The sequence below is a fragment of the Zonotrichia albicollis genome, chromosome 5, assembly GCF_047830755.1.
Source record: "Zonotrichia albicollis isolate bZonAlb1 chromosome 5, bZonAlb1.hap1, whole genome shotgun sequence".
Lineage (NCBI taxonomy): Eukaryota > Metazoa > Chordata > Aves > Passeriformes > Passerellidae > Zonotrichia > Zonotrichia albicollis.
Genome location: NC_133823.1, coordinates 47,243,063 through 47,256,753, shown reverse-complemented (window position 1 = coordinate 47,256,753; position 13,691 = coordinate 47,243,063). Strand labels below are relative to the sequence as shown.

Sequence of the window (13,691 nt, the reverse complement as noted above, 5' to 3'; positions counted from 1 at the left end):
CACTAGAATCACAAATCTGCCACTGTCTTAGTAGACTTGCACTGGGACAGCTTGAATTTTAAATGAGTCTGTTACACAAGAATGAGAATCCAGGTCACTCCTTATGTATAATGGATTTACCATACCAGCAGAAATAAAGGTATTTAAAACTTACTTTTTATAGCAGGATGGATAATTAAAATATTGCAGGCTTGATGAATGTTAACAAATACACCAGTTGCTTGTCTTCTTTCTTCTCCCTCAATGAACACCCAGCTCCAATAAAAAACAGAAGGAGAGGATAAATAAAAAGATGCCATTTTGTTTTTACTTCTTAAGCCTTACTCCAGTTTCACTCAACTTGCAGTTACACAAATGATGGTATTTGAACACTACAGTTAAGTGTTTAATAATTAGCTATATATGTACCAGATGAGTGGAGTCTGCACGTCATATCATTTTGGTTAATATATTAAAACACTAATCCTTTCTTAAATGTTTCCTTATCTTTCTGTGTTTAAATTAAATCCCAAGGAAAGATGGTAAGAGCTTTGTAGACTTATCTAATTAATCATCTTGTATCTGATGTATCTTCAGCTGTTTTCTGGATATGCTGCAAAGGTCTCAGTATTTGGTTTCTGGTAGGCCAGGATGCCAGCAAGGTGCACACTCTGAAATGCATCTCTGTGGAAACAGCTGGAGTGCAGTTCCTGTAGAAATGAGCTTTTGCTAGCCTTTGTGAGAAGCACTTAGATCAATAACTGTGCTCTGGGCAATGACTGGTGAGCTTTCCAGGTTAAAACTAGCACTTACAGCATTGTGTTTCCTCAGAAAACAGCATGATATTCTCTTGGCAATGAATTTTAAACAGTCTTTGGGTTTTGGGTGGTAAAATTCGGCACTGCTTAAGTTTTCATGTGGACTCTGCATATAGCCTGTTTTAAATAATACTGCAGGTAGCCTAATTACAAGATGCCACATTTTGGAGTTCATCATGTTTATCTGAGAGAGGGTGGCTTTCACTTTTGATGAAAACTGTAGGGCAATAAAGAAGCACTTGTATGTTTGTTGCATATATATTCTGGAGAGTTGAACAGACTAAGTTGTAAAATTTGAAAACATAGATCTCTGTATCAAGGACTGATAAAATCCAGTGTCTCATTTTGTTCCAAAATTGTTATTACAATTTGCATGTGACTGAAATTAATCTCAGCATTTTATACCTAACTAGCTTCATGTGTCAGAGAGGAAATAGGCTGGTTTTCATGGGAACTGTAAATTGGTCATTGTGCATTTTGTGAATAAATGTATATAATATCAGAGAATATCAGTGTAGTGATAGGCTTTCTAGGCCATTCATAGGAATGGCTATTCCTCATTTGAGTAAAAATTTTTGCTGGACATTTTAAGATGTTAAGTAAATTACCAGTCCTAGGGGGAGTTCTGTCTCAAGAGTATGCATCTCTCTTTTTCACTGTTCCATCACAGTACTCCTAATGAGATGTGGAACAGTGTATGATTAGAAAGAAGCATTTTGAGCAGTCGTCTAACGACTTGTTTATTTTGCAGGGGTTTGTCTGGTGTCTTGCAGTGATTGGTTTTTTCTTGCTTTCTGTTTTAGTGATGTATAAGTGAATGGAAACCATTAGCTCATTTCACATAGAAATTTTTGGTTACTGCAGACCTAGATTTGAATCAAAGCACATCAAGATGAAAGGCTTTATAGCCTCCACTCCTAGTCCCTTGAGCCTTCCAAGGCTGTTCTTGTCCTTTTTAAGTTCATTCATGTCCTGTAATGGGAAAAAGAATTATTTACAGTTCAGTTTCTCCCCAGCATAATCAGTTCTCTTTGAGTTGGCTTTGATTCTTCTCTGTAAATTTATTTTTTAGCAGCGTAGAAGGAATTTAATTTGATCTTTGCACTTTTTCCCCCTCTGTAGTAGCAAGAGTTAACAAAATAAGAAACAGATTATAAGATGCAGTATAGAAATTGCAGTTTGCTGTCATTTGTGGTTTAAGAAAAGGGGGTGGTATTGAAAGGGCTTGAAAGGGCTTTAATGAATATTGTTTAGTGTTTTTGAAACCTAATGGTCAGAGGCAGCAACGGAAACAGCCTCAGAGCTTTTAGGGTGAAGTGATTAGCATTTTTCCTGATTGAGGTGATTGTTTCACCTCCTCTTTTATGTCAGCGTTTTTCACTGTCTGTTGCCTTTTGTTTATATTCAAATGACAAACCGTTAAAGAAGTCTTTTTTGTGTGATTGCAATGCTTTTTCCCCTCCTTCTGTAGAAAATCTGCTTGCCACAGACAGGCAGAGCATGTGTTTCTCTTGTCTTGGTTGGGTGCACAAATCTTCTTTTATGTGTGCTGCTTCTTACCCTGTTGCCTAGACGATCGCTGGCTTTCACTAAGAATGTCTGGTTCTCGTAAAGAGTTTGACGTGAAGCAGATTTTAAAAATCAGATGGAGGTGGTTTGGTCATCAGGCATCAGCCCCGAACTCTGCAATTGAAAACCATCAGGGAGACTTCTGGAATAGAGGACAAAATGTAACAACTGCTGGCAGGAAGTTTTTAGACTCGGGTAACTTACCTTTAACATCAGTTGGTTACAGAAGGTCCAGCCAACAGGATTTCCAGAATTCACCTCTTTGGCCAATGGCATCCACCTCAGAAATCCCTGCATTTGAATTCTCAGCAGAAGACTGTGGAGGTGCACGTTGGCTTGGCAGACAAGAAACAGATGATAGAGCAAGTGAAGAAGAAAATGAATCGGACAGCAGCTCGTGCAGGTTAATTATTACTTTCCTATTGTGAGAAATGTGTTTTCATTTCATGTTTGTAGTTAGTATGCATATGTAGGCTAGCCTTTGTTCTGAACTCAAATGCTTCAGAAACCTAGCAGCTACTGTGCATCAGAAACAGAACATTAATTATAATCGGGTTCTGTGTGTTTACTAGGACCTTTTTAAGGCAGTCAGTGGGGATAAACAAAGTGCAAACATGGATGCACTCGTGTTTTAAACAGTGTACTAGTACATGCTGCTATGAACAAGGTACTGCCCATTACATGGTAACGTTACAGAATGCTTTCTACATTATTTTGAAGTGATACTGATTGTTTAGTTATGTCAGTTAGGACAAGATTATGAAAATGTAAACTTCTGATTCTGATCTCATGCTTCCCTATGTATCTATAGACAGAGAATGAGCTGTAAAAAATACTTAGACTATAAATCAAAGACAAAAATTGCATCAATTGAAAGTCAACCAATTTGTACTTTAAAGAGGTTCCAGTAACCCATTTGGTTGAATTAAACTGTGCATCTGGCAGAAAAAGAAAAAATGTTTCTATTGCATCTGTAAAGATGTTTTGGTGTTCTTTTCTTACACATCGTTACTAAAGATGAAACTGTAAAACTTGTTCTTGAAATAAAGTTGTTTGCCAGTTATTGTAAATCAGGCAAGTTAATAACCTTTATTGTGAAATATCAGTTAAATTCTTTTATTTCATTTGCTGTATAAGTCAGTCAGTCTTTCACTAAAAGTATTTTTCCTGTTTTGGAGCTCATGTAGTGCATAATTGCTTACCATTTCAGAAAATGTTATGTTTGCTTTTTTGCTTTTAAGACAGCTTTACACTGATGTGGCATTTCAGAAAGTGTGGCTACTTAAAAGGGTACACTGTTTAATAAAGGCTATTAAGGACAGATCAATTTACTTATAGCAATTCCTTAGGAGAAGAATCAATGTAGTGGAAAGGCAAAGTAGTCCATAATATAAACATGAACTGTTTATTGTGTATATGACCTTTAAAGATTCAGGGAAAGGAAGGAGAGTAAAATTGCTTAGACGTGAACATAGTGTATTTGCTTTTATCACCCCATGTCAAAATACTAGAATTACTGGGAAAGGAAATGCTACATACTGCTGCATCATAACAGCAGTCCCACTGTGCTGCAACAACTATGTAGCTGTAAGTAACACACTTCTGAAGAGATCCCATTTTAAATGACATTCAGATATAAATTTTTAAATAGCTATGTTATTGGATATGATACAGGTATAACATCATTTTCCAGCAGCAAATATATTTCTGATGGGAAATTTTTGCATGCAGCATTATCCCAGTTAGTATATTCTATTCATAGCAAGGCAATCACTGTAGGAAAATAAACATGTAATTTTAAAAGATAAACGTGTAGATTGAAAATAGTACAACATTTGGTCTTAATTGTAAGAGAATAATGTGCATATGGTAAAACTAATTTGTTCCTTTGTTGAACTGGAGAACTGCATATGCTTATTTAGGAGGTTTTAAGAAGTCTTGATTTGGGTTTTTTTTCTGTTGCAGAAAATTTTCTCTAGTTATATACTAGAAAAAATGCACAAAGGATTTGAACTTAGTAAATTGGAAGTATCTTTTAAATTATCTGCTTAATTATGTATAGCATCTAGAGGTTTTGTATTTCTGTTACTGTCTTCTGTATGCATTCATGCTAATGTTTCCTTACATGCTTTAAATAATTTAGATAAGTTTTGAGTTCTGTGTCAGTACAATTTATTATGCAACTAATGGCAGTGTGGGAGCTTGCTTTGTATTGTTATCCGTATCTCTGTCTTATGGAGAGACTGCTCTTATGCCATGTTTTCTTCACGTCATTTGTTAAAAATGTATAAGCTCTTGGACAGACTACACAGTTCTGCCTAACACCTGGAGTTTCTCTGATATTAAGGACTTAATTAAATGTTTTTTCTATGCATTCTAAAATACGGCTTCTTATATGTTGACTCGAGGGAAAAAGCCCCATACCAACACTTTTGTTATGTAGTTTACAAAGAGCTTTTTTTCCCATATGAAAACATTATTGCCTCCTTTACAAGTAAATCACGTGCATGAAAAAGTCTTTTTAAAAAACCTTCTGTAGAAGCTATAGTTACCTTTCCTCTATGCTCCTCTGTAACTTACTGCCCAGTTACAAGCCCTAATAACATGAACAGAAACAGCTCTACTGCTTTGTTTGTATCAGTCCTTCCTCTTTGCCTTGCCATGTAGTACAAGGAGAAAAGCATTTAGATAAGGTCTTTGTCACTATGACATCATTTAGATCATTATGTGGTTCATTTAGAGGAGAGCTGCTAATCTGCTGTCAGATTAATTTGGTGTTATATAGAGTTCAATTCCAAATTTAGTACCAGATCTTTGACCAACGTTGTGTGTGAGAGGCAAGCAGATCATTCAGATTCAAGAATCAGAGCTAGTCAGCTGTAGTACTGTTCACATCGTACTCCTGGGTGTCATTTGTGACCAGCGTTAGCTCAAATGGTTGTTTACTGGGACAGGGAGTTTTGAATTCTTCTGCAGATGTTCATCTCCTAGATTTCCTCTATTGCTGCTGTTTGTTAACTGTCCTGCATCCCTGAGGCAATGATCATCCTTTTGGATTCACACACTTTTAAGAACTCACCAACAGCTCTGCAGACTCTTGTACAGAAAGTGCAAGCCTATTAGCATTGGATTTATTTTTCTTAACTTTTTTTGGTGGTGCCTTAGCAGCAATCTACAGACCTTGAAGGCATGGTGGAGATAAAGCTAAAAATACTTGGGCATACCTTGTGTGCAGAATGTTGTGTCTGTTTCATTTCATCTGTGTGTGCACTAAAATACTGGAATTACTTTATTGTAGGTTGAAGTAGGGAAATGTATTAAAATATTTATATTTAAACATTAAATACAAGCAGGATTCCAGAATTCATCAGCTGTGTGCTGACCTTGAACAGTTTAGTAAAATGTCTGTAATTATGTAAAGACAAAGTCTGAATGTACCACGTGGTACCAGCTCTGCAGTATTGCTCTGTTTGATCATTCTTGGAGTTAGTATGTTGTAACTTCCAATCTAAGTTTGCCTCCTCACCCTGAGTTTTCAAGCTACAGAATCCTTTGATATGTCTTTTATTTTCACCTCAGTCTCACTGACCTTTGAGGCTGTAAGGACTTTTGGAATTCTCCCAGGTTATCATTGCTGTTGCAAATGGAACTGGAAAAATATTCATAAAACAGTTTGTGGAAGGAGGGACATTTAAATTTTTCATTTCCAGTTACAGGGTAACAGACACAAATAGCTTTTGAATCATTCTTTTTCCTTTTTTTAAAATTTTATTTAATTTTTGCAAATACTGTAAGTATTAGAATCTCTTTCATGTTCTCTTTATGGACTGCTGAACCTTAGTCTTTCTTTGTCCTGTTCCTTCATTATGGAAAATGGTTTGGAAGTTACTTGCTCGAGGGCAGGTATGGGATTGAGCATCTTTAGATGAGAGGGAGAGCTAGGCTTGACTCCATTGTGTTCTGAATACATTTTATTGTGGATACTGGAGAACAGACACCATTGCAATTATTTTTCCTTATTGAATGAGCGTGGTGACTGGAGTTCTGTGTGGAAAATGTGCAGTTTTGAAACTGGCAATAGCTCCAGTGAAATTGTGATCCATCAAGCTTTTTCCTTTGTGGTTTCTTCCTTTCTATCTGCAAAACACTTTCTAAGGTTGTAATGTAAATAAAATTCTGATAGTGTGTAATTTTTTTAAAATGTTATTAACAAAGTTACTTTGAGGAATATGGGTTAATATATAGTTCAAACAAACCAGAAAAAAACCACAACATATTAACCCAATTGAGAATGTACTAAATTTTGACGTGGAGATACAGAATAATTTCCTCAGTATTTGTGCATTGACCAGTGACCTACCCATTCCACTTCTGGTTTTTGTTTTTCAGGGCTGCTGGTTAAAGAGTTGCTTTCACTGAGTACTTCTGGCTCATTCCCTTGAGAATGCTACCCGGCTGGCCAATATAATGTTGTCCATGGTTACATGGTTACATCTTTGTATGAGCCGCCAATTCAGTTTCCAAAATGGCCACAAAGAATACTTGTTCCAGCCTGTAAGAGGGCTGGTGGTGGAGCAGAACAAGTGACTCCTGGGCTGCAGGGAGCAGGGAAGAAGTTGACACATAAATAAATGGCTAACCACAGCTTCAGTGAGAATATTTAACATAAAGTCCCCCTAGGGAAATCAGTAGGCAGGTATCTAATTTCTGATCCATTATTAGATTTTGCTCTGAATTAAATACCAAACTGCTTGGCTTTTTTAGCTATCTGGGTATGTGCAAAAAAAAAAAAAAAAAAAAACCAAATAAAATATATGATAAAAACCAAGACCAAACCACAAAGTTCCCCTTTACAGATAATCTTCTGTTGGAAATTTAGACTTTGGTTTTGAAGAGCTCTGTCTTGAAATGAGTATCCTACACCAAGGAGTGAGATGTTTTATGGTGGATTTAGCCCCAGGCATGCTGTTCAGTTCATGACATCTTTGTGGAAGCAGGGGTTGGGAAGCAGATATTGTGAAACCACATCTTTCCAAATGTTATGCTAGATCCAGAGTATTTTATAAGTTGCCTGCATTGTTGAAAACTAAGCAGTGGTCAGTTAAAGAACTGTGAGGAGGAAAACATGCTTTCCACAGTGTACATCATTAGGATTAATTTCCTTTATCTCCTAGGGCCATGCATTCCTTTTACATTTTCTCTATTCCTGTTTTTTCCCAGTCTTCTGTGTTTGTGTATACAGATGGGAATAATTTTTCTCCCCATCTACCCTTGCTTTTCACTCCTGTTGACTTCTGATGTGCTAGATCTCATATCAGACCCAAGGAGGGCAGTAGGAGTGCTGGTGTATCAATGTGTTTGCAGGGTTTTTTTCCCTGCGTGCCCATATGCTCTTAGTAGCTGAGTTTTGTTCTGGCCACCTTAGGTTAAGTGTGAAACATAAGAGGCAGGGAGGGGTTTGGTTCCTTACTGCCATCCTTCCATTACTTTTTCACTTTGCAGGGCCTTGGTGGATGTTCTTCCTTAACCATCTGACAGCACTACAGATTCAATTGCTGGGCTAATCTCTGTGTCTCACTTAGTTGAAGAGTACAACATGAAATGATTATACATTTTCCACAAGGGTCTAGATTGTTTTGGAGGAATAAAGAAAATATGAAAAAAACAAAATAGCAGGGAAAAAATATTAAAACAAATAATGCATATCCACTTAAAAATCACATGTGATTTTTATTTTACCCTTTGTAGATAAAATTTCACCTGAATATTGTATGAACTAAGATTTCTGTTGTTGTCTTCAGCAGAACCTCCAACAGCAGTCACACCTTATCATCTTGTCAGACAATGGAGCCCTGTACCTCAGATGAATTTTTTCAGGCTCTCAACCATGCTGAACAAACTTTTAAAAAGATGGAGAATTATCTTAGACACAATCAGCTGTGTGATGTGGTGTTAGTCGCTGGTGATCGTAGAATTCCAGCTCACAGGTAAGTTTATCATAAATTGAAATAACTTCATAATTATTTACAAATGCACCATCAAAGTGTGTCCCATGTTTTGTTTAAAAAATGTCAGAACATCCTAAACCATTCAATTTAAACAGGTATATATTTTTTAACATTTCTTTGGAAATGAAAAGTTATTTTTTCTATTGTAAGCAATACAGAATAAAAAAGTTTAAGTTCTTTTTGTTTCTAAGTATACTTATGATATTTGCATAACAAATCCCCAGAAGTCCCAAATACACTCCCAGAATATTATATGTTGTAGTGGTTTCTTTACCATAGAGCAATATAATTTTTTTTCTTAGATTTAATTTTGTTTAATTTTTTCTTTGTACTAGCAGTTATGCTGTTGGAGTCACAATTAACAATAAGTACAGTCTTCTGTTCACATAAAGGTTTTTTGCTCCTGTAGTAAGAGGAGTCCTTTGATAGGAGACTTCTGAACACTGCCAGTATTAGAGGTCTAAATTAGTTCAAACTTTATCCTCTCTGTCATCTGTGTAATCAACAGATCATATGTATGCTGCTTAAAATCTAGGAAAATACCAAAGATTGCAAAACACAGGTATGTATAGCTGAAGCACATTATGGTATTTAACGCACAGAATTTGTAATTTTAATAGGAACCTAGGTATAAGTAAGCTGTGGTTTCCTAAGTTGAGGTGTACAACAGAAATAGCATCCTAAAGCATTCTTCTTTTCCATTGCTGATTCCTACTCCCACAGTGAAACTGCAGCTTAATGCTGTAATGGTAATAAAAAGATGGGAAGATGTTGCTGGTTTGGAGTTGGTACCTTCCTTAAAAAGGCAGATTTCTGCTTTTATTTGGATATTATCCACACTGTTGTGCTGACTCAGCTCAGGGAATGACAGCATGGGGATGGAAACTGACTTGAGAATCAGAGAGGCTTCTGAACCATAGCCTGTTGTTGCTCTCGGAGACTTCATTTTATAAAGTGTTCAACTGGTTACTAAAGTGTGTTGTCCCTGTGAAAAGAATGAGTCAGATGAAAATGGAATAGACACACCCCTAGTGGGCACATGCTCTAGTAATTTAGGGTCAAAAAACTTTGGAGTGGTGTAAACAGGAAAAAATAGTGATTATAATTAGGAAGTAATTTTGCTTCTTTATGGAGCCAAGGTAGCCCCTTTGCAAAATGGGTTTGGACTGTGGCTTATGTAATAGTTAAAAATGTGTAGAAAGGGTGCAGAGGACAGCCGTGAATATCTTTTAAGGACTGGAAGGTTCTATTTGTAATGAAATAAATGGAAAGAGAACACACTAAAAAGTCCTTTAATGTGGTTCACACTTGTTTCTTATTTCTTCAGAGAACTGACTTCACCTCTCCAGTTTGTGCTACTGTATCTGTTTCTGTAGTTATTATTATGAAGCATATGCTACTACTGCTCTGGACTTCTCTTCTGAGGAGAAACATCTTGCTGTAGTTAGTATATTCTGTGTTAAATATGTATGAAAGTTAAAGCCAAAGAAGCACATTTTGTGATTGTAGCAGGAAGTGGGAGGCTTATGATTCTCTCTTGTTCACTTTATAATGTTGGAGCAACTTACAAAGAAGCTTTGCCTTTTGCATGAAAGTTCTTTCTCTAACTGTTTTGTTTTCACAGAGAAACATAGCAATAACTGCAGTCTTAATCTCAGTAAATCCAAAGTATCTCACTGAAAACTGATTTCTTTTCATAGTGGGAAGGATAAATATGGAAATCTTAAATTTCATTAATTTTTATAGAAATTCAATGACTGCCTTTATGTATTTGTAGTAGCCAATGTCATAAGAAAAAAATTCTGTAGTATTTTTTGCTGCCTCTATACAAGTTCTGACTATTTTAGTATTGACTGCAGGCTGGATCAGTCAGTGCATTTCAGAAAACCAGTGATTATTTTGTCTTGAGATTTAATAAGCAACAGAATATGTATTAAATACATCTTAGCTTAATGGCTTGGCATTCTAAAATGAGTAAGAAAACAGAAACATCATTTACAATGGACAACTTGGTTTTCCTTTATTTTTCCGTAAGAAAGATAAGAGTTGTTCATCGTATGTGATCACATAGAGCTGGTAAAAAAGAACATTCTTCATTATTAATATTAATCACACTCACAGAGAGGAGTATTCAGATTTTCAGTTTTGAACTTGGTATTTTTAATAATTCCTGTATTTTTAAATTATCAATTTCTACTTTTTATTTTTTGAGTGTTGTGAGGTCCATTATGTATGTTTTTAGAGAAAAGAGACATGAGTTTGGTGTTTGCCTTGGTAATAATCACAGGTATTACATCACTGAAATTCTGAGAGGTTTTGTATCTGTGAAGAATTCAGGCTATGAGTCTATTACAAATAAAGGCATCACATATAGTTGTGATTTTTCTGAATATTCTCTATTGTTCCAAAAGTGTTTATCTTCTTATTCTGTGCTGAAATCATAGCTAAAATCTTATTTACAAGGTCAAAAAGCAAGTAGGAAAAGGGGACATTCTCCAGTAGGAAGAAATGTATTATATTCCCACCCCTTCAGCTTGCAGTTCCATAAAGAAATTTTGGATACTTTGATTTAATTTAATTTAGTTTTTCATAGTCTTTCATGTTTATTTTGTGTCTACTGCAATTTCAGATGTCTGCCATTTATTATGTTCTTATTTATTACATTCAGCTAACTGCAATATCCATAATAAAAGCTTGTTTTGTTTAGCAATAACCCACTGATTAGAACATTCATGTAAGAAAAGGGAAATGTGTGTAAATTCCTGCCCAGAGGACATTTAAAGCCTGCCACATCCTTTAATCAGCAGTGTGGGGAGAGCCATTGTGTGTCTTTCTGTTGACACTGAAAGGTGGAAATACAAAAGAGATGGGACTTAAGAAAAGAAGGCAAATGGAACCTTGTGTACTCTGGGGTTAGGGAGCTTGTTTGAAAGAGCCTGAACTCTTCAGTATCACCTTACAGCTTCAGTGAATGCTGACAGTGAGTTTCCAAGGACGCTTTTCAGCTGTTGCACAGCCACAAACAAGGAGCTGCCTAGGAAGAGTCCCTTTTATCTTTCAGATCTTAAGCAGCATTCTGTCAGCTGAGACGGGTTTGGAGATACTAAACCTGTAAATTGCCAGGTTTGGTAGCTGTCATCATTTTACATAGTAATTACTTTGGTGACCTAGAAAACTATCAAGATGGTGCAGCTTGTGGCAGGTCCAACAAGTATGGGTTTTAAAGTGTGCCACATGTTTTACTAGCTCTCAGTGGAAAATTCTTCAAAATATATTAAGCCGTCATGGTAGACTGTTCTAATTTTGGATTTTGGATTTTGTCAGTATTTAGTGACTAGTGAATATCAAATCACGTGTGTATAGCAGTAATTGATTTTTATTGACTAGTGGGAAAAAGAAAGGCCAGTTGGCTGAAAGTCTGCTTTTGTTTTCTTCTATCCTAGCTCAGTGTCACCTTGATGCACTGTCACTGTATATTTTAATCCCATTTCTTTCTTTGAAAGAACTTTTTTTTCTAAATTAGATTAATTAAGAGAAAAGTGTAGATACCTCTTCTAAGGCTTTTCATTGTGAAATCATTGCAAAACTGCTCTCAGGACAATTTGTGCTTTTTCAAATTGCCTGTATTAAACTACTTCTGGGCTTCACATCCTCTGTCAGCATGTGCAAGTCACCCTCTGGAAAGCCTTTACCACTGTGAGGCATGCATACCTCCTCATGGATCTGAACATGTTTGCAAAAATAGTAAATGGATTTAATTTCTGTTAGTTTCCTTTGGGTGGCTCTTGAGTCTGGAAATTACAGGGAGAAATTTGCTGATATCAAACCTCTGATAGAAGGCATTGGGACCCTTGTATTATTTTTTGGCGTTTCTTCAACAGTTGTTTCTAAAATGTGTACAGTCCAGTGTTCTGAATAATAGTGCAGCTACCTAGTCCAGTTGCACTGCTGGGGGAAGGAAGAGAAGAAAAAAACAACCCCCAAACTGTGATATGACCAAGTATTAAATTCCATTTCCCGTTGCAGACAACCTTTTACAAGCTCTGTTCTGTGTAGAAGTTCCAAGTCAGAACAGTCAGATGTGAATATGTTAAGTTGGTTGTTTTGCCTTTTTAAATTCTGAATTGGACCTGCAGAGATAATTGGGTTATTCAAACCACTTCCAGTGAGAACACCTATTTTGTACATAGAAATCTGGTCTTGTCATCTCATTCTAGCATCAAAAGCAGTTGCAGAAATTCTCCCTTGATACTTTCATGAATGTACTTTCTAATTTACTCCAGTTCTATAGATCTCTGAGAGGCAGTATTTTCATTTAAATGCAGATTTCATTAAACATGAGGTTAAAATGCCTAGAAGTGATGCCCGGGCCATAGCTTGGCAGAAAGTTCTGATTTTTCTTAGCTAGTCAGCTACAGAATAATTCTCATATTTCATTAACAGAATTTAATTTTTCTTTAAAAGAACAGAACTTTGGGGGTTTTTTGACAAAACTTCAATCATACAAGGTGCTAAAATAAAATTAATCTTTTTCCCATGCAATTGTAGCTTTACTTTGTTGCCTCAGCAGCTAGAAAAAAAAATTACCTTGTCTTTTCTGTAAGCCTGTAAGCCTGACCAAATGGTCAATGATCAGAGAGTTCACAAGAAAAATATATTGTGAGATTAATGAATCAAAACTTTATTACTTTGCAGTTAGTTAACTAAGAGACTGCTCCTTGTGTTTCATTACTTTGTATATGTACATGTAAATTCTCCCCTAAGCACTGATGCTCACCTTTTTGTTTAGTTTTGCTCTATTTTGTGGTTCCTGACCTCTGCCATTTTAACACACCAGTATAATGATTCAGCACAGCATAAACTGCCTGAAGTATTGGATTAATTGAAGATATGCATATGGACTGTTTAATGTATTTGCAGTAGGCTGGGTTCTTGGGCTTGCTCTTTGTATAGATCCATATATATACCACATGTATTTATATTGAAATCCCTGTGGGCAAGGCAACAGTGAACTGCCACAGCACAAAAATTGATCTAAGCCACAAGGCCATTCCTGGAGGTCTCTTATTCCTCATGAATAGTTATGGTTTGTTTCATATTCCTGCCTCATATAATTCTCTTTTACCCCAGTCTCTAAACACATGGAAATTCTTTCACATTTTGCAGAGTGGCATTATTATTTGTAAAGAGTGTTTTACTCTTGATAATCCAAAGAAATGTCCGTTGTGCACTAACATTTACTTGCACAGTAAAATAGTCAGAATTATTAAGAAAGGCTAAATAGATACTCAAAAAAGAGATTACTCTGTATCATCTC

At 36.0% G+C, this 13,691-nt stretch overlaps 1 protein-coding gene across 5 annotated transcripts in view; it reads left to right on the top strand.

Annotated features, from left to right (window-relative positions):
* Positions 1–13,691, top strand: part of KLHL5 (kelch like family member 5) — a 51,205-nt gene that overhangs the window by 12,894 nt on the left and 24,620 nt on the right. Inside the window, exons 1-2 of one of the 5 annotated variants that reach the window (XM_026795557.2) lie at positions 2,304–2,769; positions 8,168–8,353. In XM_026795557.2, the coding sequence (XP_026651358.2) occupies positions 2,393–2,769; positions 8,168–8,353 (563 nt within the window). In that variant the 5' untranslated portion in view covers positions 2,304–2,392. Of the gene's footprint in view, positions 1–2,303; positions 2,770–8,167; positions 8,354–13,691 lie in introns of those variants that run through there. The other 4 variants (XM_005490504.4, XM_005490507.4, XM_026795559.2 and 1 more) reach the window with 4 other exon arrangements.